The 27,629-nt window shown below is 37.0% G+C and overlaps 2 protein-coding genes across 3 annotated transcripts in view; one reads left to right on the plus strand and one right to left on the minus strand.

The window, feature by feature from the left end:
* Positions 1-4,219: 4,219 nt before the first annotated feature.
* LOC142224866 (uncharacterized) lies at positions 4,220-5,716 on the plus strand. The gene is made up of 3 exons (XM_075294641.1): positions 4,220-4,964; positions 5,191-5,471; positions 5,516-5,716. Exons 1-3 carry the CDS (start codon positions 4,220-4,222, stop codon positions 5,714-5,716), a joined length of 1,227 nt encoding a protein of 408 aa, XP_075150756.1.
* A 3,759-nt stretch (positions 5,717-9,475) lies between these two features.
* The window catches only part of LOC142225875 (uncharacterized), a 57,376-nt gene continuing 39,222 nt past the window's right edge, over positions 9,476-27,629 (minus strand). For both annotated transcript variants that reach the window (XM_075295724.1, XM_075295725.1), the window contains exon 3: positions 9,476-18,881. In XM_075295724.1, the coding sequence (XP_075151839.1) occupies positions 9,759-18,785 (9,027 nt within the window). In that variant the 5' untranslated portion in view covers positions 18,786-18,881 and the 3' untranslated portion in view covers positions 9,476-9,758. The remainder of the gene's footprint in view (positions 18,882-27,629) is intronic.

The raw sequence follows: 27,629 nt of genomic DNA on the forward strand, positions 1-27,629 counted from the left end.
ATGTTGTATATTTTTTATGTAAATCAATTAAAAATCCGCACTAGTTTAAAATTAACAGAAATATACAGTTCCTTAATCTGTTATTTGTTTTTTATCAATAAAAAGCGTTTTGGTTACTCTAACATCACATCATTCACTTCTCAGTTTCTAAAATGTATTTTCATTAATAAACACCAATACCGCACGTACAATTTTGCAAAATTAAATCCACGTGTGCACTTCATAAAAGCATCAACATAACTGAATGCAACAATAAAACTCACAGACACAAATAGTCATAAAGGAAACATACCTGCCGTAAAGAAAAACAACTCCACACACACACGATCACTTTCTGATCTCGCTATTGCGAGAAAACAACTCTCACCACAAAAAATACCAACAACACACAAGGAACATTCCATTGTCTCTAGAATCAAAACAACCAACAACAGCATAAATGACGCAATAACAAACAGACAATCATACGAGATATACACAAAATGTCTCTAAAAACTCCCTCACATGATGCACTCACATTTTCCAGTAGCACATTTATTGATTATTTGGAATTCTATCTATAAGTTAAGGTAAAATATATACCAAATCTATGAGGAATCTCTAAAAAATTATATACACCCGTCAAGGATTATATTAACTACTTTTTCTAAAATTTTCAATGTGAGTAAAAACACTCCAACATATAATAAAAAGGGAAATAATCTGTAGGTAGCCATCGTACGAATCGGTAATGTCGTTAAGTTAAATTTTACTAAAAAAATTTTTTCCATACAAAATTTTTTCTTAGTAAATTGTCCACATTTCGTAGTAAGATTTTTATATTGCCCATGTATTTTTATAATAGAATCAACGATGCATTAACTACTGTGTTGGAAATTTATTTAAGGAAAAATCCTTCCCATTTCGTAGTTAGTGAACTAAAAAACATTTACTGAATTTTTATAAGTTTTCCTTTAGCTAAGTTAATTTTCGTTGTGGTTACGAAAAATGAACTATATTACAGTAAATTTGTTGAACTATGTGAAAGTTAATATGGTCCTTAAATTTACAAGACACTTTTTTTCTGTGTATTCTATGTTATTCTTCCTTCATTCTACATTGCTCTATGTTCAGCATATTGCTACATACACATACGTTTTTAGTCTCCGTTTTAGATTCATACACTGAAAAAACAGTGAACCCTTTTCCATTGCAAAATGAACTAAACTGTAGTAATATTGACCATGATTTAGCCCTTAAGATTTTTTTCAACTTGTCTAGTTTATAATTCTCTTAAATCTTAGTTCATCTATAACATTGTAGTTTAGTTCATTTTTACAATACCATAAGATTTATATACCCCTACCAAGTTAAAAAGTCTATTATTTTGGTTTACTTGCTTATTTTGTGGGAAACCCGATAATAAAAATTGGTTAACAGTTTCTTTAAAATGTCGACGACTAAACTATTTTTAAATCAATCATTCCACAGTGCAGAGAAATTAAATAATTAAAGGAACAACAAACCGTTTTACTATTATGAAAATTTTCATACATTAAAATTAAACTTTCTTTAAGCAAAAGTGCTTTATTATAAAAACTTATGATGAAAGTTCTTAATACAATGTTTTTTTGTGAATAAAAATTATGACCACGTGGAACAGAGAGTAGTTCATTTTAACTCGCTATTTGGACATTTTGACTTATCCTTTTTTTATTCATCGTAGGTAATTTTTTCACATATCTTGCTGGAAAAATGGAAACAATAATGAAAATTGTTAAAAATTAACACCATGTAATAAAATATAATTTTTAATTCTTCATTTTAGCTTGTAACTTACCATATTTGGGATCATTTTATCAAATGGTGTAAGGAATTCAACTTTCATTTGGAAAATGTATCTCATAAAATTTGTACCTGAAACAATTAGAGAAATAATGAAGTATTCTAAATAAACTCATAAAACTGTGTTGTTATCGATGTGAAGGATATAATAAAATAAATATTCTAGTTGAAAGAAAGCCAAAGTTTTAATATAAAACTTACCAATTCTCTATTAAATTGTACGCTGAGGGAAAATATAAAAAGTTGTCCTAATTTATTTGGTTTACTCTGAAATTAAATATTTATTTTTTACATTAAATAGTTTTTGAAAAAATCTTATGAAAAAAATAATAATATGCATAAAAAACCAAATATTCTTGATAACCCTAGACAGTCATCATTCGTCAAAATGACGACACGTAATTTCATTTTCGATTTAAAATGCATTATAGTCTATTGGGAAATGGTAAATTTAAGTTATACTACTTCGACCGTTTTATGAATTTTTGTTTTATACTACTTAAAACCAAATTGAATAAGAAAATAAATTCAAGTTTGGTTGACTTTTTCGCTCACGATGAAAATTATAGCGTCTTGAAATCAGCCGTAGTCAAAATGACGAAGGATAACGTTAATGTACAAAAAAAATAAGGATGACTGTCGAGGGTTAAAAGAAAGTTAAAGAATCCTTACCAATTCACTATTAAATTACAGGCAAAGGAGTACTAAACATTTTCCAAATTTTTAAGGGGTTATTCTTAAATATTTGTTTTTACATTAAAAATATTACATTGGTTTCCAAAATATTTGATTAAAGAAATACTAAAACAGGGTATTAAAAACCAGTAATTTTGATGATAAAAAGGTCACAAAAACGTAAATATTCTAGTTGAAATAAAGCCAATTTTTAAAAGAAAACTTACCAATTCTCTATTTTTTAAATTTGTTCGAATCCATCTGGAGTTGCTCTGAAATTAAATATTGTTTTTACAACAAAGAAAAACATTAAACTGGTTTCCAAAAAAAGTAATTAACAAATAATAATATACATAAAAAATATTCTTTTTAAAAGAAAGTCATATTAAAAAAATACTTACCAATTTATGAATAAACTATACGCTGAGATATAACAAAAATTTTCCAAATTCATCTGGAATTGAATATTAATTTTTTACATAGAATAATAAAAATTTCAATACACTTTCAATTTCAACATATTTTATTAAATATTCTTAACAACTTTTTTCTAAACTACCGATAAAATATTAATAACTTTCATTTATAAGGTTTAATAAACAAACACGAATATGTGTCTCAAAAATCCAAAATATTCCATGCCTTTATATTCCCTTGTTGCATTCCTACTCAAAAGATGCAACAGCCCACGCCAACGCCAACTATACAACTGAAGCATGCCAAACAAAACCAAGCAAAGCCAAAACATCCCTACAACAACAAAAACACATGTGCCTTTATTGTAAACAACACCTCATCCAGCCAAATAAACCATCCGCGAATAACAAACACACACACACACAAACCACTAAATGAATAAAAATAAAAACAACCCCACGCTCATGTATACACAACAAAACTCAAGTAACATCATCTTTACATTATTCACATTCCACTATGCCGATAAAGATCTCTGTACTATGCATAAGTTCATCGCATCTGCTGCCAGTTTACTCTAAGAATAATATTCGTAAAGGCACACCAGTTTATGAACGATGAAAAGTTTAACTTAAAATTTGCAAAATTTTCATGAAATGTTATCTACCATTTTTGACGAAAATGTCTATAAATTTAATTACATGTGAACTAAAAATATTCCAATGGGTAATTTTTTACCAACATTTATTAACTATAGGAATTGTCAGTAAGAAATTGCTATCCACTTTCAAGTTCATTTTTCGTAAAAAATATTTTCTCATACAAAAAAATCTTATAGTAAATTGCACTTATTATTTAGAAAGTACTTTACATTTCACAAGTAGTTTTATACCATGACAAACGAATTTTTAACTAGCAGTTAATAAATTTTTTAAGGAAATTTCCATCGTATTTTGTAGGCCATGAACTAAACGATTGCTACTAAGAATTTGTAAAATTTCCTTTCGAGTAGTTAATTTTCGTTGAAAATACGAAAAATGAACTAAAATTCTGGAAAATTCTTGTAATAAATTATTGTAAAAATCTTCTTAAATTTACGAGGCACTTTTTTTTCTGTGTAGTTGCTACATGGCTTTAGCTTGATGTTCTTCTTAATTAAAAGTACAATGTATAATACAAATCATAAAGCGCGTGTATTATCTTTATTTGTGGAGACATAACAAATAGCTTGGCGACGAGAATAAAGCAGAAAAAAATCTAGTATTATAACCATCGGCGAACATATAAAGCAAAGTTAAGCAAAATGGACGCAAATCAATTATCTTCATTACTCAAGGCAATGTCAGAAATTACCACGGCATTGAAGAGTCAATCGACAGCTACCACCAGCGTTAGTATTATCAATAAGTTTGATTCGTTTGATCCAAAATGTGAAAGTTTTAATACGTATATTGAACGCCTTCACTTCCATTTTCAAATCAAGGGTGTTCTCAATGATAAGGATATGTGCGCTAAACTGCTATTGCAATATATTGGATCTACAACGTACTCGCTTCTTACCACCTTAGCTGCGCCACGATGCATAAACGAGCTAAAATATGATGAAATTGTTGAAATACTAAATGGCCATTTCTGCCCAAAAACAAATACACTTGTGGAACAACATAAATTTCTGTGCGAGGTGCGAAATGAAGGTCAAACGATCAACGATTTTATTGCTGTATTAAAGAAAATGTCGGTCAAATGTGGTTTTATTTGCCAGTGTAAGAAATCTGTGGCAGACATTTTCCTTCGCTCTCAGTTTATCAGAGGCATACGTATAAGAGAACAATTGTTACAAACTCCAGAAGCAACCTTTGCAGAAATCGTACAAAAAGCAAAAGTTATAGAGGCAGCGAAGCTCGACAGCAAAGCGATGACAAGTACGTCAGCTTCAGACATACTGCAGTTGCGGCAGTCATATTCAAACCGGGATCAAATACGACCCGACACCAGCAGCAGAGCAGAAAAATCAAAGAGAATCGATTACAAAGAATTGGGGTTAGAAGGTTTGTGCCTAAAATGCGGTCGAAACAATCACTTGGCGGATGAATGCAAAGTTAACCGAAACAATTTGAAGTGTCGAATTTGTAAAAAGAGTGGACACGTTCAAAAAGTCTGCATTCAAGACAGAATCAAAAAGAAAATGACAACAAATGCCATCGATGACGATAATGACGAAATGACGATTTTTTGGGCATCAACCAAATTGTTGATATTTATTTATTGTGCCAGGCGAAGATTGCCGCAAATTTTATACCACTGTCTTTATTGAGGGAAAAGAACAAATATTCGAAGTCGACTCCGGTGCGGGATTTACACTAATTCCACAAAGAGATTTTGAAGAATTGAAGATTGATAATCCTGTTAGGAAATCTACAATAGCATTTCGCGCTTATACGGGTGATGTTTTTGTTCCCCTTGGAGTGGTAGATGTTAATGTTAAATATAAAAATAAAATTTCTAAGGAACAATTATATGTAGTGGCATCGAAACACTCTCCATTACTAGGGAGAGTATGGATCCGCCATTTAAACATCAACTTATTCGATATTGACAGGAACGTAGTAAGGCAAATGAGAATGAACCTAAATTTATTGTAAAGTCCGTAGAAAACATCGTAGAAAATTACTCCGAAATTTATTCGAGGATTCCCGATGTAATATGTAGTCTGAAGCTTCAAAAAGATGCAAAACCAGTTTTTGTTAGAGAGAGGCAAGTCCCGTATGCTCTTCGTGAAAAGGTGGAAAAGAAGCTGTAAAATTTAGAAGAAGAAGGTATAATAATAATTCATGGGTCCACGTTCAAAGAATGTGAATGTCGTCTTATAAAATGTTTGGATCGATTAAAATGTATCAATTACACATTAATAAAGATAAATGCGAATATTTCAAGACGGAAATTAAATATTTAGGCTACGTGGTCAGTCACAACAAAATTTTAAAGTGTAGGAGCAGAGTCGAAGCCATAATTAACATGCCAAAACCTGCAAATGTTAATGATATCCGTAGATTTTTAGGCATGATTACTTATTACTCCAGGTTCATTCCTCAAGTATCAACAATTACGTATCCGTTGCGTCAACTGTTACAGAAGGGCAAACATTTAAATGGTCGGCGGAATGTGATCGCTCGTTTGAAATGTTAAAGCAAGAAATAGTGGCTGATAGAGTTTTAGCCCCTTACAACGAATCGTTACCGTTAACCTTAGCGTGTGATGCTAGCCCAGTTGGCATAGCGGCTGTGCTGTCACACATCATGGATGGCCAAGAAGGATCTTCAATCAGAATTCCAAAACCCCGGCGATGACATCAGCGAGACTTCTGAGATAGGCATCGTTTCTGCAAAACTTCAATTACCAAATTCAACACAAAAAGTCGGATAAAATTGTTAACGTGGATTGTTTGTCGAGGGCCCCATGGACGGGAAATACAAAGTTCAACCATTTTTTGGATGAGGAGGTAAACGCAATTCAAGACCAGGTAATAAATGAAATATCAACGTTTGCAGTTACTGCTATGTCTACAGCGAAAGAAACAGAAAATGATCCAGATATTTTGGCGTTGAAGGCCGACTTGATAAATGGAAGCAATTGTGATCCAAGTTACTCAATCCATGCGGGCATAATCTTCAGAGGAAACCGCGTTGTTATCCCATTGAAATTGCAAAACGAAGTTTTGAAGGATTTGCACCGGACACACGTCGGAATCGTAAAAATGAAGCAGTTAGCTCGGAAATATTGTTTTTGGAAGGGAATTGATGATCATATTGAGCAAATGGTGAATTCGTGTAAGAACTGCGCTGACGTTCAAAGAATCCCGCCAAAAGCACCAATACATCACTGGGAGGAACCATCTGAAAATTTTCAACGAGTGCACATAGATTATGCTGGACCATTTCAAAATCATCATTTCTTCGTGCTTGTGGATGCCAAATCGAAATGACCGGAAGTCCGTGTTATTAAGAATGGGCCAACGTCTGAGAAAACCATAATTTTATTAAATGAGATATTTGCAACCCACGGATTGCCGCAAGTAATTGTGTCTGACAATGCAAAAAATTTTCAGAGTAGCACGTTCCACAGTTATTGCGCTAGAAACGGCATAGTTCAGAAATTTATAGCTCCAGGACATCCAGCTACAAATGGGTTAGCAGAGAGGTACGTGCAAACTCTAAAGAGGAAATTGAAAGCTATGCAGGATGAAAACACAGACTTAGGACTAAAGGTGCGACAAATATTGTGCCGTTATAGAGCTACTCCGATGGCAAATGGTAAGACGCCAGCTCAGCTATATTTAGGAAGAGATATAAGGATATCTTTAGATGCTATGCGACCCCAAATTGCCGACTCAAGTCGCTCTAAAAAGGTGGTACCATCAAGGCAATTGAGCGTGGGATATAGGGTCCAGGTACTGTGGTATAGCGGAAATAAAACTACTTGGAGATTTGGTCATATTATTAAAAAAATTTGGACGATTGCATTATCAAGTTCAAATGGACAACGGATACAAATTGAAGAGGCATGTGAATCAAATCCAAGGTAGCTAGCGACACCGTAATGGAAACAGTTTTGGACCACAGAGATAAGCCCAGTCCTTCCATCGAGGAAGTTAGAGTACAGCGCCAAATGTCCCAGCCTGATTTACCGGACGAATCTAGTCTTGATGGGAGAGTTATGAATCCAGTAGGTACTCCAAGGCGCTCGGGACGAAATCGAAGGCCTCCAGCGTATTTTTCAGACCATGTACGATATTAAGCGTGGGAGATTGTGGTATTTCATATATTTTATGGCAACTCTAGTATTCTATGTTATTCTTCCTTCATTCTACATTGCTCTATGTTCAGCATATTGCTACATACACATAAGTTTTTAGTCTCCGTTTTAGATTCATAGTTGCTACATGGCTTTAGCTTGATGTTATTCTTAAATAAAAGTACAATGTATAATACAAATCATAAAGCGCGTGTATTATCTTTATTTGTGGAGACATAACAATAGTACTCAGAATTTATTGTTGTACCCTTTTGCAGATAGTCAATCAATAAAATACCTTTCAAGTCCCAAAAAACCGTTGACATAACCTTACCTGCCGATTGAATTGTTTTTGCCTTCTTTGGCCACTTCCTCCAGCTTCAGTCCATTGTTTGGATTGTTTTTTTGTCTCTGGAGTATAGTGGTGGATCCATGTCTCATCAACAGTTATGACGCTTAAAAAAATGTTCATTCTTATGCGTTTTTGATCGATTGTTAACAAATTCGGATCCCATCTTACAGAAAGCTTTTACATCTGTAGTTATTCATGCAAAATTAAATGGACTCGATCATTTGGGAAGCCCATGATATTAGCAATTTCACGCACTTTTATTCGTCGATCATTTAATACCATATCATGCACTTTGGCTACAATTTCTGTTGTTGTTGCTGTTTTTGGACGTTTAAATTCACGTTTAAATTCATCAACACAATTTTTTACTGTTGCATATGAAGGAGCACTTTCAGCTAACACATTCACCATATCATAAAGAATTTCTTGTCCCGATAAACCTTTTTTATGTAAATATTTAACGACAGCACGCATTTCTAAATTTTCCATTGTAAAAAAATTGCGGATGCGTCTTTTTTGAACACCTGTTTCTATATGAAGGAGTTGCCAGATCGAAACAAAATTTAACATGTGTTCATAACAGAGATGGAAGTTTCCAAAACACTTAACTTTTTTCTGTTTATACCGCGCTTTTTGTGCTAGGCTAAGAAGTTTCCGAACTGCCCTCGTAATATAGTCGGCCCCGCCCGCCTTTAGACTTTACTTACTTGTGTTTTATTCGTTTTTATAAAATAAAACATTAGTTGGACCTATAAGTTCAGTCTATTAATTTTTAGCTATGGGGAGCTATAGCCCCCCCTAGGGAAATTGTCTAGCTACGCTAATGCACGTGAATTCATTGTTCAAAGGAGGACCTTATCCTTTAGCTCAAATTTTTTCGGGTGACAGCCCTAATGACAATCCTACTTTTTATTCTATGTTTTCAGTTACAGATACAATGCAACTAGTATCTGTTACTAACATAACTCATATTTGCATTCGTTACCGTTTCATTACGGGTACTTATCATACCATATATTATTTTTCATATAATCGCATCATTCGCATTATATACTTCGATTGCATAAGTTCATACTGTAGTAATCTATTTAATAGTATTAGAGTAAACCTTATTAAACGTGTGTTATCATTTATTCAAACAAACAACACATGTCCAAAAGCAATTGCTCTATTAGTAATCTATCGAAAAACACTCCATATTTGCACACATGATACTGCCGCTTGTGACTTTCCCTCCCCCTTTCAGAACCCTTAGCTACGCCAATGATGCTCCTTCACTTAAGGCTAGATACTTATCCTGTTTATTACGGATACATGTTCATCTCAAATTAACCTCTTTCTAAATTTCCATAACAAAAAATCGACTCAAACCTAAAACTAAATAAAGAAAAATCTCGCCTTAATTGAAAAAGTCAATTTAAATAATGAAAACTGTGATTTATTTAACTATGAATACGACAAACTCTTATTAGATACATTAAATAAATTACATACTTTGTTTCTTCTCTTATATACAATGCATTAATTTAATGGAATGTTCTATTAAGAGAGCTTAAACAATATCAATTAAGGTGAACGTTGTTTTTAAATTTAAAGATTTTAAATTATTTTTTTACAATTAACAAATGTAAGATATAGATTAAATGATATTTCCCGTTTGTTTGCATATATTCTGAAACATATATTTTGGATTACTTTCTTAGGTGCCTGCCGTTGGTTCTTGCCTAATTTCAGATTTTAATTTTACAAATTCTTTGGCGACTTCGTCATTATTACGTTGAGATAATATACGTAGAATGGTCCAACCAGTTTCATCCATATGAATTCGTCTTTGCAATGGCAACCAACAAGACAGGGAACCTTTTTCCAATATATCTTTAAGCGGTATAACTGCAACACCAACTAAGCGGTCATCTCTTGCGAAGCAATAATCTTTGACACATATGTGTAATTCGAAAAAATCTAGTTGTTCCTCGGTACCAATTGTAAAATTAAATGATTCGTTGTATTTCGGGGACCAATTATTCGACTTCGACTTAGTTGCAAATTTTCGTTTTTTATCTTGTAAATTTGGACCAATTAAATTTATTTCAACAAAAGGACGAAACATTCCCGATGGTATTTGCCATTTTAAATCATTTGCAGCTACAACTTTGACATTAACTTTGAATTCCCCAGTGCCAGGGTGAGAGTACAAATCAATTTGTACAGAAATTTCGCCAACACTTTCTTCTTGCATATCTGGATCTGGATCTAAAATTTGGCATGAGATAAAAGTTTTAATTAGTGTGTCCGTCATTTGTGTATAAAGACTCAATGCGTATCGCAAACTTTGTAGCTCCGGAGATTTTTCAAGAAACGTTTTCTTTAGTCCATTTCCGCCTGCATGGAAATACTGTTTGATAGTATCTAAGGCCACATCTAGGACTGCACATTGTTTAGGTGACAAATTTTTTTCGACTTCTTTGGAGATATCCATGACACCACTCAAAGCACTTTTTACGTCTTGTTTTCCAGCCATATGTGACTTAAACAGCCGCCCCATATCTTCAATTTTTGCATTGGAAGCGAGATTTTTCGCATTGTCAGTTAAATGTTTGAACATCATTGATTTATCCGTCATCGGTGGCAACACAATGGTTTTCTCCAATGTCCGCATCACTATTTTCCACAGTTCTTTCAAAAGCCGTTTGAGTACGGTCTTCTCGCATGACTGTGCATAAAGGGTCAGGGACCCATCTAAAAGATCCATTAATGGCCGTAGAACTTCGTCAGCCTCCACGGCTACGACATTACTGTTTATTTTTTCCCCAGCAACAGAACTTCCTTTCACAGCGAGTAATAAATCTCCAAGTTCTCTCAAAGACTGTGTAATGCGTGGTTCAAGACTATCTGCAAATTGGGACGCTAAATCATCGAGGGCAGAGTTCAAATTTTGCTGTAATTCTTTGAGAATATTTGCGGCGTCTTCTTCAAGTTTATCGCCTCCCATTGATTCGAACATTTTTTCCAATTGAACCCGCAGTTGTTGAATATTGTTCATTAAAATGCAAGCAATGCGTTCATCTTTTGTGTGTTCTGGAAATTCTTTTTTAACAATATCAGCATAAGCAATTAACACTTTTACGATAGTTTTAGCAAAGCGTCTCATGTATCGTTTCCATATTTCAGGATCTGGACACTCGAGCTTGCTAACAACATCGAAGCATTGTGTTAGTTGTGTAAATACATCAACTACCGAATTTGAAAAAAGAGAATGTTCACTACTTCGTTGAAATCCATCCTTTTTATCGCGGTTAAATGCCCCATGAAGGTACTCCAATGATACATCATCATTCTCATTAAGCCACTGCATAACGAATGGTTCAAACCAAGCTGGGTATTCTGGAACTGCGCCTTTGTGTGGGGGTACCTCTTTTACATAGTTGCTGTATAACCATTTCACCCGAAAATGCAAATTCATGTATGATGAAGATTTACATAATCGATGTTGCTCGTGTTCTTCTAAAGCATACTTCATATCAACGGCAAACAAGCTCCACATTGTAGCCGCTGATAACTGGCCAATGTTTAATTCTTGTGGGAATTGATTAAGGACAGTACCATAACTGTTCTTATCTTCATCAATCACTGAAACTATTAATGCTATTAATTTATGCCAAAAATCAACGCTATCTAACTTAGGTCCATGGTCGTCAGATTCGCGCTTGGCCTCGTTTGGATCCACCTGAAATTCCCTGCTATACAGTTCGTAACAATTTTCGAAAAGAAATTGGTAAGTGGATCTAAGACAAGCTTTAACGCAATCTTTAACGACTGTGCTTGCTCGTGGTGGACTCGAGAGCTCTTGAACTTTCATTCGAAAGAATGTAATGCTGGTAAGTAAATCGACGGTTGATTTTAAATCCATCAATTTTTCCTGACTAGATGCAGGAAAGTTATTACGGTACATGGATAAATCTATACGCAAGGAATTGTGCAATTGATCAAGCAGTTTGACAAACTTTTCTTTACCAAAATTGCTAGCGGCAAAACGATCGCTTGCAGATACGGCTGAGGATGCGGTTGTGTGAGCATAGTATGCATTAATATTGGCTAATAGGGTACTCATAACTGCGGGTACGCCAGGACACAAATATTTTGCAGATAGGCAATGAAAGTGTGTCATAGCTTGATAAATATTTTCTATGCCATAACGCATAGCAAATTCGTCAACAATTTCTTCTGGAATTTCATCGAAATATAATTTCCAAGCGTCATCTCCTTTTTGTTGTGGCAATTTGACCATTCCACTATTTTCTTCACATAGATAATGGAAAAGATTTTCGTGTAAACATGTATACTGCACATGATAAGGAGCAACTTTTTCCTCGCCTTTTATTTCAACTGATATGTGCAGACGAATAGCTCCGGAAACTGCGGATTTGTCAGTGCGTTTTTCTAAATTATACCACACGTCCATTTCACCAGACAAAGTACGGACTTCAATGATTGTTTGACCGAGGAAATCATCGGACTCACGAGTAAGTTTTTGTCTCAATTTTGATTTGAGGTCATTGTCTTCATCCCAAACACGGACCTTAATACGGTCAGATGAATTGTGACACTCAAAATGGAATTTTTCATTCCAAACTGGATTTAATTCTTGTGGCATTGTTCGTGTGCGTTTTTTTACTTTACTGACTTGCACGGTCACATATGGATCACTGGTACCGCTTTTATCCTTCGCTATTAAGCCTTGTGCACATATCACTGTTATGGCTATTTTGGCGGACCATTTACTAGTTCCATCTAAAACACTTTGTTTCATTGCTTTCATATGGCCTGTATGATTTTTTTCTTCAATATTGAAAACAGCTCGTATAAGTTCGAATATTTCTGGTTTTTCTTCTTCCCGTTGCTTCATGCGCTCCTTCATGGCAGTTATTATAGAATGTGCTTTATCTTCAGCGCCATGTTTAGAGCTTTTTTCTGCTGCTCTTTGCAAACAATCTGCATTTAAAAGATCTTTACACTTTTCATGGCATTTCACACCGCATTCCGTACATCGGACTCCTTGCCGAGCTATACCCCAAAGTAGCCCTTCACATTCATAGCAATAAGTTGGAGATGTGGCCGTCCAAAGAACGAAGTTGTGTGGAGTTGTTGACGAAATTGGATATATTAAAGCTTGTAGTGCTTTTTTATATACGTGCATTTTCAATTCCTCATCATTAAGAGTGGCTCTTGGCACAGCTGAGGTGAGTCCAGCATTTCTCTTTATAGCTGCCATCGTAATTTCGGAGACCAAAGGTATAGATTTTCGACGAGGTCTAATATCTGGCATACTGTCAATATTGCTATAAAATGGATTATCGCCAGGGTGACCGTTAACTCGCATCCCGGCAGAACCTGATCCTCCTCCGTTGTTGAGTTGCATAATTATCTTGTTATAAGCCCAGTGCCAACGTTTAATTGCGGTTATTTCCGGTTTTCGCTTCGACATTTGCATATGGCCGCTGACAACTTCCTCAGTTTCACCACGCATTAGTTTCTTCTTGCCAGAAAGGTTTCTCATAGCAACTTGAGTATCGTTCATTGGAAACTCATCGTCATCTATGATGACATTACTGGATTTACGACTAAGAGACTTTGAAGGTGACTCCACTGTGTCGTGTAAACCAATTGATGAAATTTCATCTTCTTCATCTTCCTCTAATATAATACTGTCCTGCTTCTTCATATGTTGACGTCCATAAGATTGTTCGTTCAAAGCAATTTGTTCCGAGTCATTGCACTGTTGATTGTCTGCAATGGTTGTCTTCATTGACATATTCACTTGGTTGTTGATAGAACTCTTTGCACTTTCATTTGAACTTTCCTCATAGATGCCACTACCGTCGCTATTGCATAAATCGTCAACGTAGTCTTCGCTGTTGTCATTTGAAAGATTTCGATGATATTCCGTAAGTTCTTCTACATATGTTAACGGTGGCATTTGATTATTCTGAGCAAATTTCGAAACTTCATTTCTACGGATTTTCAAATTATTTCCTTGAAGCTCTTTGTTTTCCACGTTTTTATATTCATCGTCTGCTTCAAAATAATCATCTTGGTAATCATAACCACCATTAGTGTGTTCAAAATATGCATTTTTAGACATTGGTATTGCCGACGATTGTGCTGCATGCTGGGCATCTAAATAGTAATCATCCTGTCCATTATCGATATCGTAACTCGGTGTCCGTTTTAACTGGAGAGATTTGCTATGAATACCTTCATTATTATCGTAAATCTCTGCAGGTTGTTTAATTAATATTCCCGATTTACCATTGATGATGGGCAGTTTTTTGCCAGTCGATCCAGCTGTTGGCACAGTCGGCAATAATTTAACTTGCTGATTAAAATGTTTTTGGTTTTGATTACCATTGGAATAGGGACTATCATCGTGCTCGACAACGTCTCTATAATGTTGTGATGTAGCTATACCTTCGTTCTGTGGTGTAAGACCATTTTTATAGCTATTATCATTTGCAACAGTCATTGGTGAAGATGAATATGTTGTTGTAGAAGACGAATATATTTGATTTTGCTGCAGTTGATTAATATTTTGAGCGTCATCTTTTGTTTCCACTTCCTGCAAAGATAAATTGGCTTGCACATTTTTTTGTACTTTTGTACTAGCTATAGAAGCCCCTTGATTGAGAACTTGAGTAGCTGTCTGCATAGCTACAGCCGCCTTTCCAAAAAATGAGCCAAACATTCCGCCACCGCCGCTTCCAGGTTTTGATGCTGTTGTTGTCGCTGCTGGTTTAGATACATGCGACGTAATACTCGATAGGGACGGCAACAAAGAACTCGAAGTGGTTTTAGTACTGGCTACGGAAACAGTAGCACTCGTAGCAATTGCACAGGTGTTTCCTGTTCTAGTAGTTGAACTTGTTACATATTTAGCTCCGCTAGTCAAATTTCCCGCTGCGGTCACATAACTATATTCATTCATATCAGCGTAACTATTGGTGCAAGTATGGGAGGAAAATACATTTTCGACATTTCCAGTAGTGGTCCCCACATTTATATCTTGTTTAAAGCCCATGTCGTCCTGCATATAATCATAACTATTTGTAACTTGACAATATTCCGACGGGGTTTGAGTAGTATAGTTTACGTCTATATCAATTCGTTCAACTACTGTATTAATAGTTGAAGACCCATTAAATGCATTATCTGTTTCGCTGTAGTTATTATTGACAATGCAACCGTTAGAAAAATTGTTGTTGTGCATTTCATCGGTGCGCGATGAATCCGCTGTTAAAGCTACTGTTGAGTAATAAACTACTGGTTCAGATGAAACTGCGGTTGTTGAACATGTTTGGTTGGCATCGTCACTTTGTGGTGGTTTGTACGAATCTTCATTCGGATTCTCCATTGAAGTTGTTGTATTGTTGCTTTTGTTCCCTGGAGTTGATGTTGCAGGTGTTGATTTGGTAGCAGCTGCTATCAAACTGCCCATATTTGGCACTAATTTGGAAGCCAACCCAAAACCAAAACCCTTCTTAGAAAATGTAGACTGTTGGGAGTCATCTAATACTCCCTCTAGACCACCCTTTAGACTTTGTGAAATGCCACCGAACATATTTGATGCTTTACTTACAGGTGTTGGAGCAGTTGATTTTGCTGTGCTACTAACGTTCGGTGGTTTGTAATATCCACTTATCGGAGACTCACTACTTCCAATAATACTAGTGGTATATACATTTTTTTTTGTATTATCATCGTCACATATTGTTGCTGAATATGTTGGGACAATTGGTGCTGCCGTAATACAAGTAGATGTTGTATCGGTAATACAGTCTAATTTTGTAGGTGCATTAGTAGTGCTACATGTCGTTGTAGCAGTGGATGAAGTATCTGATATCAATGAAGTGAGATCAACGTTGAAACTGTTGTAAAAGCTATCATCAAAGTCAACTTTTGGTAAAATAGATTCCGTTGCGTATGATGTAATTGGGAAACTAACGTCGTTTTTAACATCAACGTTTTCTGATTTTGTTGTTTCCGTATTTGGCAATATCTCACTTTCGGCTGGTGTTAGCGTACTGTCCACCGATTTAATATCTGTGGAAAATGACGTAATATATCCACTGCCCTCGGAGGTATCAGCAAACAACTTCATACTATCGCTAAATTCCACTGTCGATAAAGAATCTGTATCTGTTATTTTGTAAGTATTAAAATAATCATTTGTATCATTTAGCGAACTAGACAAAAGGAAATCTGTTATATAAGCGGGCAATTCCTTTGTCTCAGGAGCTGTTGTCTCTAAAACTGTGATTGGAGAGACAGATGAACAATTCTTTGATTTTTCGCTTTCCGTCGGTGAGACTGCGCAAGATATATTACTAGAGAAAAAGGATGTAGCAGATTCCTTAGGTTCATCATTTAAAGATTTCACTTTATCGCTTTGGATAATAGTATTTTCTTCACTGTTATCCGCTTTTGTTAGTGAAGGTGAGCATTTCGTCAGAGAACAAGTTAAGGAAAATGATGAATCCGTGTAAGGATATTTCGATGAATCTGTCGCTGACGAAACATAATTATTTGTTGTTTGTAATAAATAGTCTTCAAATTTGTCACTATACAATTTTAAATAAGATGTAGCCTCCCAAGGTTCACTTTCCGCCTCTTTAACAGTTGTGGTAATGGGTTTATTATATGTTGTTGACGATAAGGTGTTGTACTTCAATGGTGATGATACTGATATCGTTGTAAGGCTTACATTTGTTGTGGACGTACATGTGTATGAGGCGAGATCTACATTACTAGGGCTACGGCTATGTTCTGATATTCTGAAACAATTTTTCTTGGAGTCGTCATATGTCTTTTCGTAGAATGGTTTACTATATGTGGTTTTAAGAACATCTAAGGATTTCGGTTGTGCTTCGGAAGATGTTACATCTGGAAACGTTATTGTCGACAATGGTAAAGGAGAAAATCCTAAGTAATCTATGTTATGATATGCTGAGCTAGGAACAGAAATGTCAGTAGATTTACTGTTGTCGCTGTTCTTTGTGCCTTTAAAGTCGATTGCATCTATGAAATTTGATGTGGATATTGTCAAGGAATCAGTTAATATTGCATCGGACTGAGTTGGACTCAAGTATAATTTGGAACTAATGTCAATTAAAGATGAATATTTATTACATGATGCTGACTCAACGGAAGATACTTCGTTAACTGATTTTTCCAAAGTTGGCGAGAGTTTATTCACAGAATCAAATTTAATAGTGTCTGGCAAAATAGACTTTTCTGATGAAATTTCTGAAGTAATGACATCATGAGTTTGATCATCGCGAATGGGTTGTATTGGTGGTGATGTATACATCAATACCGCATCTTCCACGTATTCATCGACTTCTATCTCCTCCACATTAGTCTTTTCATAATTTGGTATAGAATCATCGGAAATCTTTTCGTAGTAGTTGCCACCTGCATTGTCATAAAAATTGTTGTTTTGATTAAAATTATTATCGTAATTTCCCCTATAGTTGGTGTTAAACACAAGGCGCTCGCTATTATCCACCACATTATCTGCTGAAACATTATTACTCGGGAGAGCAGTTGTGATGTTTGTTGATGTAAACTTGTTTAAACAAAATGACGACGAGGGCGCATTAGTCTGACTAAATGGTAGATACGAGGGCGTTGATTTTGATGCAGTTGTATTGGGCATCAATTCGTCATTTTTCAAATCCATTAAATGTTGAGAATTCGATACTAGACCTATCGTTGACGATTTTTGCACTGTTATAGGAGACTGGGGCAATTGTTTACTTTTTACCCTCGTAGTAGTTAGCGGTGTAATGGGTAATTTTTTTGATGTTTTTGACATTCCATACAATGAGATATTAGTATCTAATGCCGATGTCTCTGTTGTCGATATGTCACAATATTTTAAATTATCAGATGATATAATTGGGGAAGATGAAGATAACAAAAGAGATGTGGGAGCAGCAATTGGTACAGATGGTACTTCTGCAACATTAGCTTTCGCATTTGCGTAGGAACGAGATTTAAGATCATAATTTGAATCGGCATTGCTGTTTAAGGAATAACCACTACTGTTGTAATCGTACGATGAAACATCAAATAGGTTTGAATGTTTCGTTATAGAATAATACTCTGTCCCACTTGTCGCTGTTGCGGATGATTTTGTTGATAATTCCGGCTTCTTTACGAGATGTTGTGGTATGCGCGTTTCACCGCTTGCAATGACAGAAGCCGTAGTCATTGCAAGAATAATTGATTGCCGTCGTTTCTGTAGATCTTGCAATTTTTGTTCGTATGTTATTGTTGTTGCATTTGATATTCTGTCGTTATATGATGCGCTTTTAGTGCTCTCGTTATGCCCAAATTCTCCATAACTCATAGTTGATTGCATTTGCATTGCCGTGTGAGGTCGAGGTTCCATAAGATAATTATCATAGTAGATGTTTGTATCACCATAGTCTGTCGCTCTACTACTCGAGCGACTACGGGCGACGTCAATATTATAATACCGATTGTATGGTAAGTTCATTGTTGAAAGTGTACCCATGCTGTCGTGTAGACTTGTATGATTCTTATATAATGACGCTGTATTTGTTGTAGAGGTAGTCATCGGCTTCACACATGGATTATCTTCAAAATAGGGATGCAATCCGGCGCTCGAATCGCTCTGATGACCATAGTTCGTGTCATACCACATTTTAAACCCTTTTTAATTGTCCTCTTACAGCAGCAAATAGTATGATGATTTTATTGGTATTTAATAATTAGTCCAAGTATAGTGCGCTATAGTAATCTGTGAAAACAGGACATGCAAAATATGGATCAGATATTAAATTTTGTAGTCACAAACTTAGATTAGTTAAATACTCTTTATTTCAATCATATGATTCAAACCCGAATTAAATTAATGAACGAAAGTAAACCATTTAAAATAATGAATCAAAAATATGACTACACTCTTAATTAGAGATAACCAGCATAAACTAGATAACCACATCTCATTACAATTTGCATTACCGGTAGTAAAACTGTCATTACACGTTGCATTACATTGCGGTGAGTTATAATGACTAACTTATAATAACAATAATAAATACTTTTGGTAATTTGTGATGATTGTTCACAAAATGTAATGCGGTTGACTGTAAATAACCAAACGCTAATTTATAATATTACTCACTTAATTAAGACATTTTTCTAAAATTCTGAAATCATTTCGTGAGGACTCAGGCATAAATGTTGCCCTCTCGTCAGTGTTCATCATTAATTTGGATAATATCCCATAAATATAGAAATGATGAAGATCGTCCACCTTCATATTTATTTACCACTCAAGTCAAGTTTCCAATACATGATGACCGAACGTCCATATTTTAATTTTTCGAACATATGGAAGACGACCACAAGTCTTCGGGTTTCGTCTTTTGTGGAAATTTTTGCTTCGAAATATTGAACTGCTTGCAAGCTGGTATGACAAACATTTTATACATATACTACATTAAATTATTAACGAAGCTATTTCAATATTTTTTTCATAAAAACTTGAAAAAAATTATTGGGGATTTTTGTGGGGAATTTTAATTTAACTTGGAGATTTGTGGGGACGAAAGCGCACCAATTTGGGAATGAGATCCAGAAAAATAGTGGCAACACTGGGCAAGAGAAGTCATTATTTTCGAGTTTTATGTTTCGAAACTTCAGATTGTTCTAAAAGTAAAATTAATAAAATGTCGAAAAGTCTCTGAGGCTGCAAAAAAGATACATTCTTATACTTTTCTATAAGCCGCACCTCAGACCACTAGGTGAGGACTAATTATCGCGAAATAAAATAACAATTGTTAATCTGATCCACTTGTGCCTTTTCTAATTGGGTTTACTTGTTGCGTTGGGTTATGACATCTCCTTGCTCGAGATACCACTTCCAAACTCAATTAAGCTCGTCTATTTGGCAGTTGAATCCACTGTCCATACATGTTTGGAATTTTTTTATTTGTTTTTCGTTTTTATTTTTCAAATAAAAAACTTAATTTTCTTAATGAAGCAATGTTATATTTTAGACAACAACAAAAAATTTCATTTTCCCGTTTATAGAAATTTATTTCATGCACTTTTCTTTTTATTTGCATTTTAATGCTATGTCAATACTTGTCGTATACGCGTTTGGTTCGATAAACGAAAAGTATGGACCTAGCACCGTAAATGGTTTGATGTGCTCAGCAGCCAATCTCCCATCTTCTTCTCTCTATTATCTTTGAGCGAGAGTGAGCGATGTTGTATTGATGTCGATCGAACATTCAGTTCAAATCACTGGTTCCATTCATAAACAATATAATATATATAGATGATCAAACGATGTTTGACAGTTAGGTTAAGTTAAAGTGGCAGCCCGATTAAGTTTCAGGCTCACTTAGACTATTCAGTCCATTGTGATACCACATTAACTAAAAGTACCTATTACATATGGGATCTTTTAGTTTTAACCGCTGAAACTTCTCGATTATTTCCTTCTGTTGAACCAACCAGATTGTTCCAAAAACATTAGCAGACTGCAGTTAACGTTTTCCAGGTCCGCCAGTAATCTAAAGCTATATGCCCCTAAAATTTGCTTACGACTTACACAAAATACAGGACACTCACGCAAGAGGTGTTTAATTGATTCATGTTCCTCCGACTCATGACAGCTCATACAATAGTCATTATACTTCGCGCCTATAGTTTTTGCAAAATCGCCTATCAGGCAGCGACCCGTTATAGCAGACATCAGGAGTGATATCTGACGTCTCCAGAACACTAGCATATCTAGTGTGCGGTTCAAGTTTAAATGGGGCCATACTTGCTTGGTGTCGTTACAATCCTTGCAATTCTCTCATCGAACATTTGCCATCATAACAGCCTTCTCACGCAGTATGAGCTTGCAGGTAGCCAGCATACCAACAGATTCCAGTTCCCCTGGAATATGTAAGGTAGTCCCTAGCCTCGCCAACTCATCCGCTTCGCAGTTCCCCGGTATGTTCCTATGGCCAGGCACCCATATTAGGTGAATATTGTACTGCTCAGCCATCTCATTCAGAGATTTACGGCAGTCGATGGCCGTTTTCGAGTTAAGGAACACAGAGTCCAAGGATTTTATTGCAGGTTGACTGTCTGAGTATATATTAATGCCAACATTTTTTGGTGGCGAATTGGCTGAGAAGTAATCTCAGCCAATTCGCTACCTCTCTTATTGCTAATATTTCACTTCACACTACAGTGATTAGGTAATCTTTTCGCTATTCGAAGTTCCAGATCTTTAGAATACACTCCGAAACCCACTTGTCCATCCAATTTGGAGCCATCAGTGTAGAACTCTATATATCGTTTATTCCCCAGGGCCTGTGTGCACCACGCCTCTGTTGGGAATTAGAGTTTCAAACTTTTTGTTGAAAAGTGGTGTCGCCACTATTTTTGAGGACCGAACTGTGACCGTAACTTTTTTCCGACCACAGCGCTAGCTCGCGCAACCGCAGAGCTGTTGTTAGGTTAGGTTAAAGTGGCAGCCCGATTAAGATTCAGGCTCACTTAGACTATTCAGTCCATTGTGATACCACATTAACTAAAAGTACCTATTACATATGGACACTTCTAGTTTTAACCGCTGAACCTTCTCGATTATTTTTCTTCGATGAACCAACCAGATTGTTCCAAAAACATTAGCAGACTGCTTAAGTTAACGTTTTCCAGATCCGCCAGTAATCTGAAGCTATATGCTCCTAAAAGTTGCTTGCGGTTTACACAAAATGCAGGACACTCACACAAGAGATGTTTAATTGATTCTTTTTCCTCCGCATCATAACAGCTCATACAATAGTCATTATAGTTCGCGCCAATAGTTTTTGCAAAATCGCATATCAGGCAGCGACCCGTTATAGCAGATATCAGGAGTGATATCTGACGTCTCGAGAACATTAGCATATCTAGTGTGCGGTTTAAGTTGAAATGGTCCATATTTGCTTGGTGTCGTTACAACCCCTGCAATTCTCCCATCGAACATTTGCCATCATAACAGCCTTCTCACGCAGTATGAGCTTGCAGAGTCCAAGGATTTTATTGCAGGATGACTGTCTGAGTATATATTAATTCCCACATTTTTTGGAACATTACTTCTCAGCCAATACGCCACCTCTCTTATTGCTAATATTTCAGCCTGAAAAACACTACAGTGATTAGGTAATATTTCGCTATTCGAAGTTCCAGATCATTAGAATATACTCCGAACCCCACTTGTCCATCCAATTTGGAGCCATCAGTGTAGAAATCTATATATTCTTTATTCCCCGGGGTCTGTGTGCACAACGCCTCACTGTTGGGGATTAGAGTCTCAAACTTTTTGTCGAAAAGTGGACTCGCCAAAGTGTAATCCACTACTTTAGGCACATCTGGCATTATTTTGAGGACCGAACTGTGACCGTAACTTTTTTCCGACCACAGCGATAGCTCGCGCAACCGTACAGCCGTTGTTGCACCTGACTGTTTGGCCAAAATGTCTAAAGGCAATACATGCAGCATGACATTAAGGGAATCTGTTCCTGTCTTACTGAATGCGCCTGAGATACCCAAGCACGTCATACGCTGAACTTTATCTAAACTTGTCGGTTGCTGAAGTGCCGGCCACCAGACTACAACACCATATAGCATTATAGGTCTAACCACTGCTGTGTATAGCCAATGCACAATTTTTGGTTTTAGTCCCCACTTTATTCCTATTGCCTTTTTGCATGAGTACAAAGCTACAGTTGCCTTTCTCGCCCTTTCTTCAATATTAAGCTTAAAGTTCAGCTTCCTGTCCAAAATAACGCCAAGGTATTTTGCACAATACCCCCTAAGGAAATAGGCCTAACCGTGGGAGTTTTGCGATTTTTGCAGTACATGACTAATTCTGTCTTTGCAGGATTTACCCCAAGACCATTGTCTTTCGCCCATTTCTCAGTCATCCGGAGGGCCCTCTGAATAATATCTCTGATTGTGGATGGGAATTTTCCCCTGACTGCCAGAGCCACATCATCTGCGTATGCCACCACTTTCATCCTTTGTTTTTCTAGAGTAACCAGAAGGTTATTTATAGCAACATTCCAAAGAAGAGGAGATAGAACTCCTCCTCGGGGAGTGCCTCTGTTCACATACCTTTGTGTGTTTGCTTGTCCTAGTGTGGCTGAAATACGTCTCTTCATTAGCGGTTCGTCTAACAGCCTGAGTATACAAGGATCAACATTCAGAGTTGTCAGTCCATTTAATATCGAGCTCGGATGGACATTATTGAACGCCCATTCGATGTCTAGAAACGCCACGATTGTGAATTCTTTGACAAATAGTGAGCTTTCAATAAAGCTTACTAGTTCATGTAGTGCGGTCTCAGTAGACCTGCCCTTCGAGTATGCATGCTGTCGTTTCGAGAACAAACTTGAATCGATGCTAGTTCTAAGATAAATATCTATCATCCTCTCCAGAGTCTTAAGAAGGAATGAGGATAAGCTGATTGGTCGGAAATCCTTCGCCCTCGAGTGAGAGGCTTTTCCCGCTTTAGGTTTGAAAACGACTTTTGTTTCCCTCCACTTTCCTGGGATATATGATAAGTTGATACATCCTTTATATATCACCGACAACCAGGGGATAATTTTGTCAGTTACTGCTTGTAATTCCGCCGGAGTAATTCCATCAGGTCCGGGGGATTTGAATGGTCCAAAGCTATTTAGCGCCCATCTTATTCTAGTTTCCGATACAATTTCCTCGATAGGAAACGACCGCTGAGCCCCTGTGGCACCGTCAGAACATGGTTCGACCGTCTGATTTCCAGGAAAATGTGTGTCCAATAGTACCTCCAGCGTCTCCTCACTGGACGTTGTCCAATTGCCCTCCGATGTTTTAATGAAACCTGGAGCGGAGTTGGTGGATGCTAGAACCTTCCGTAGTCTGGAAGCCTCGGACGCATTCTCAATTCTGCTGCAGTAATCATTCCAAGAGTTATGCTGAGCCTTTCTCAGTTCTCGCTTGTATCCTCTCAGATTCTTCTTGTAAGCGTCCCAGTCCTCAGGGGCTCTGGTGGACTTTGCCTTGTTAAAGAGCTTCCTGCAGGATTTCCTCATATTACTTAATTCCGTAGACCACCATGGTGGTCGATTTTCCCCCCTTGGCTTTCCTCTAGGGCATGCAGCTTTCAGTGAGATGTTGAAGGCCTTAGTAATCCGCTCCACTGCGTGTTCGATATCTTGCACATTTCTCATATTTGTCTCTGTTATTTCCGGTATCATCATATTGAACGATTCCCTATACCTATTCCAGTCAGCTTTCCTAACATTTGGCGGAAATATGGTCTTGGTGATATGAACATCAAATTTGAAACTGATGTAGCGATGATCTGAGAAGCTGTGTTCACTTAAAACCTGCCACTCAGATATCATTTCATTCAGTTCTTGCGAGGCCAAGATTATGTCCAAAACCTCTTGCCTGTTTTTAGTGACAAAGTTTGGGACATCTCCCTTGTTGCAAACTACCAGATTAGTACGCAAAATAAACTCTATTAGCGACTCTCACCTTGCATTAGTATCACTACTTCCCCATATACTATGATGTGCGTTCGCATCGCAACCAATAATGAGTTTCGTCTTTGTTTTCAGTGACTCCTCCACTAAGGTCTTAACGGTACATGGAGGCATCTCCCTGTCATGTCCCATGTAGACCGAAGATACCCAATATTTGCATTTGCTATTTCTAAACTGGGCATGCAGCTTTCAGTGAGATGTTGAAGGCCTTAGTAATCCGCTCCACTGCGTGTTCGATATCTTGCACATTTCTCATATTTGTCTCTGTTATTTCCGGTATCATCATATTGAACGATTCCCTATACCTATTCCAGTCAGCTTTCCTAACATTTGGCGGAAATATGGTCTTGGTGATATGAACATCAAATTTGAAACTGATGTAGCGATGATCTGAGAAGCTGTGTTCACTTAAAACCTGCCACTCAGATATCATTTCATTCAGTTCTTGCGAGGCCAAGATTATGTCCAAAACCTCTTGCCTGTTTTTAGTGACAAAGTTTGGGACATCTCCCTTGTTGCAAACTACCAGATTAGTACGCAAAATAAACTCTATTAGCGACTCTCACCTTGCATTAGTATCACTACTTCCCCATATACTATGATGTGCGTTCGCATCGCAACCAATAATGAGTTTCGTCTTTGTTTTCAGTGACTCCTCCACTAAGGTCTTAACGGTACATGGAGGCATCTCCCTGTCATGTCCCATGTAGACCGAAGATACCCAATATTTGCATTTGCTATTTCTAAACTGGCAACGACAGTGTCTGTATTGCATATTGAAGGAAGCAGAAACAAGTTGAGCTCGTTTTTAGCAATTATACAGGCTCGATTTACATCATTACCAGTATACTGCAATAGTTTGAACCCCGGAGTACTTAATTCACATATTTTGTTTCTATAAACATATGGTTCTTGAATAAGAACTATATCTATGTCCCCTTTCATCGGGAGAACTTTTAAGGCAGCACATGCAGCCTTACATTGATGAAGATTTATCTGGAGGATCCGTAGGACTATCGAGATTTTCAACAACCGTCACATCAGCCGCTTCAATCGAGTCATCAAGAATGTTCTCTTCAGAGATCTCGGTGACTCTCGCAATAACCATTGGTTCAACTTTGGTGAGTTCTGAGGCAATGGAAACCTCCTCTCGCATACGGTGTCTATCCATGTCTTCAACTTTGGTATCTCCCTCGACTTCGCAAGAGGATCCGCTTACTTCTAATGTCGAGGATCTGGACCGGGAAACTTTTCCAGCACCTGTGAGTAGACGACAGACAGAGCATTCTCAATTTCCCCCCATTTTTGCTTTTGAACCATACCGTCCAATGCTCCTTTATTAATGATAGCCATCACAAGGCTGTCTTTAGCAACTGAGGCGAACGATCTTTGATCCCTTTTGAAGGATGGCAGCTCATCCGGTGATCGTTCCTTTTTTCAGCTTCAAGAATTCCTTGAGCTAATTTTAAGGAATCGCTTTCGACTGGTCGACTGATCCTAACTTCTTTAGGATAAACAAAGCATTTCTGCGTTCCTTGAATCTCTTTCGTGAGATTACCTCCTTTTAATGTCGTTACCTTAGACAAAGTACGACTTGTCGAAGTGTCGCCACCTGTCGACCCGTCTACAGGTCGACCAAATTTATAACTCCAGTCGATACCCGTCCACTGGGCCTTTAAGTTAGCAACCCAGTGGATGACTTTGAATTTCGCTGCATGGTGGCTTAATATCCCACCAAACTTGAAATTCTTAGTAGGTACCTATTACGATGAGTTTATCCGCTATTAAAAAACACGTCCGTTCCGTTCGACGGTTGAATAAAATGTGTCGTTGTTGCAGCTGACTGTTTGGCCAAAATGTCTAAAGGCAATAGATGCAGCATGACATTAAGGGAATTTGTTCCTGTCGTGCTGAATGCGCCTGAGATACACAAGCACGCCATACGCTGAACTTTATCTAAACTTGACGGCTGGTGAAGTGCCGGCCACCAGACTACAACACCATATAGCATTATAAGTCTAACCACTGCCGTGTATAGCCAATGCACAATTTTTGGTTTTAGCCCCCACTTTTTTCCTACTGCCTTTTTGCACGAGTACAAAGCTACCGTTGCTTTCCTCGCCCTTTCTTCAATATTAAGCTTAAAGTTCAGCTTCCTGTCCAAAATAACGCCAAAGAATTTTGCACACTCACCAAAGGGAATTTCAATACCCCTAAGGATATGGGCCCAACCGTGGGAGTTTTGCGATTTTTGCAGTACATGACTAGGTCTGTCTTTGCAGTATTTACCCCCTTTTTTTAGGGAAAGCAGAAGGTTGTTTATAGCAACATTCCAAAGAAGAGGCGATAGAACTCCTCCTTGGGGAGTGCCTCTGTTCACATACCTTTGTATGTCTGCTTGTCCTAGTTGAAATACGTCTCTTCGTTAGAAGTTCGTCTAACAGTCTAAGTATACCTGGATCAACATTCAGATTTGTCAGTCCATTTAAAATCGATGTCGGATGGATGTTGTTGAACGCCCCTTCGATGCCTAGGAACGCCACGATTGTGTATTCTCTGACAGATAGTGAGCTTTCAATAAAGCTGACTAGTTCATGTAATGCGGTGTCAGTAGACCTGCCCTTCGAGTATGCATGCTGTCGTTTCAAGAGCAAACTTGAATCGACGCTAGTTCTAAGATAAATATCTATCATCCTCTCCAGAGTCTTAAGTAGGAATGAGGATAAGTCGGAAATCCTTCGCACTCGAGTGAGAGGCTTTTCCCGCTTTAGGTATGAAAACGTCTTTTTTTCCCTCCACTTTCCTGGCATATATGTTAAGTTGATACATCCTATATATATCGCCGACAACCAAGGGATAATTCTGTTAGTTACTGCTTGTAACTCCGCCGGAGTAATTCCATCAGGTCCGGGGGATTTGAATGATCCAAAGCTATTTAACGCCCATTTTATTCTAGATTCCCATAC

This window comes from Haematobia irritans, chromosome 2, assembly GCF_050003625.1.
Source record: "Haematobia irritans isolate KBUSLIRL chromosome 2, ASM5000362v1, whole genome shotgun sequence".
Lineage (NCBI taxonomy): Eukaryota > Metazoa > Arthropoda > Insecta > Diptera > Muscidae > Haematobia > Haematobia irritans.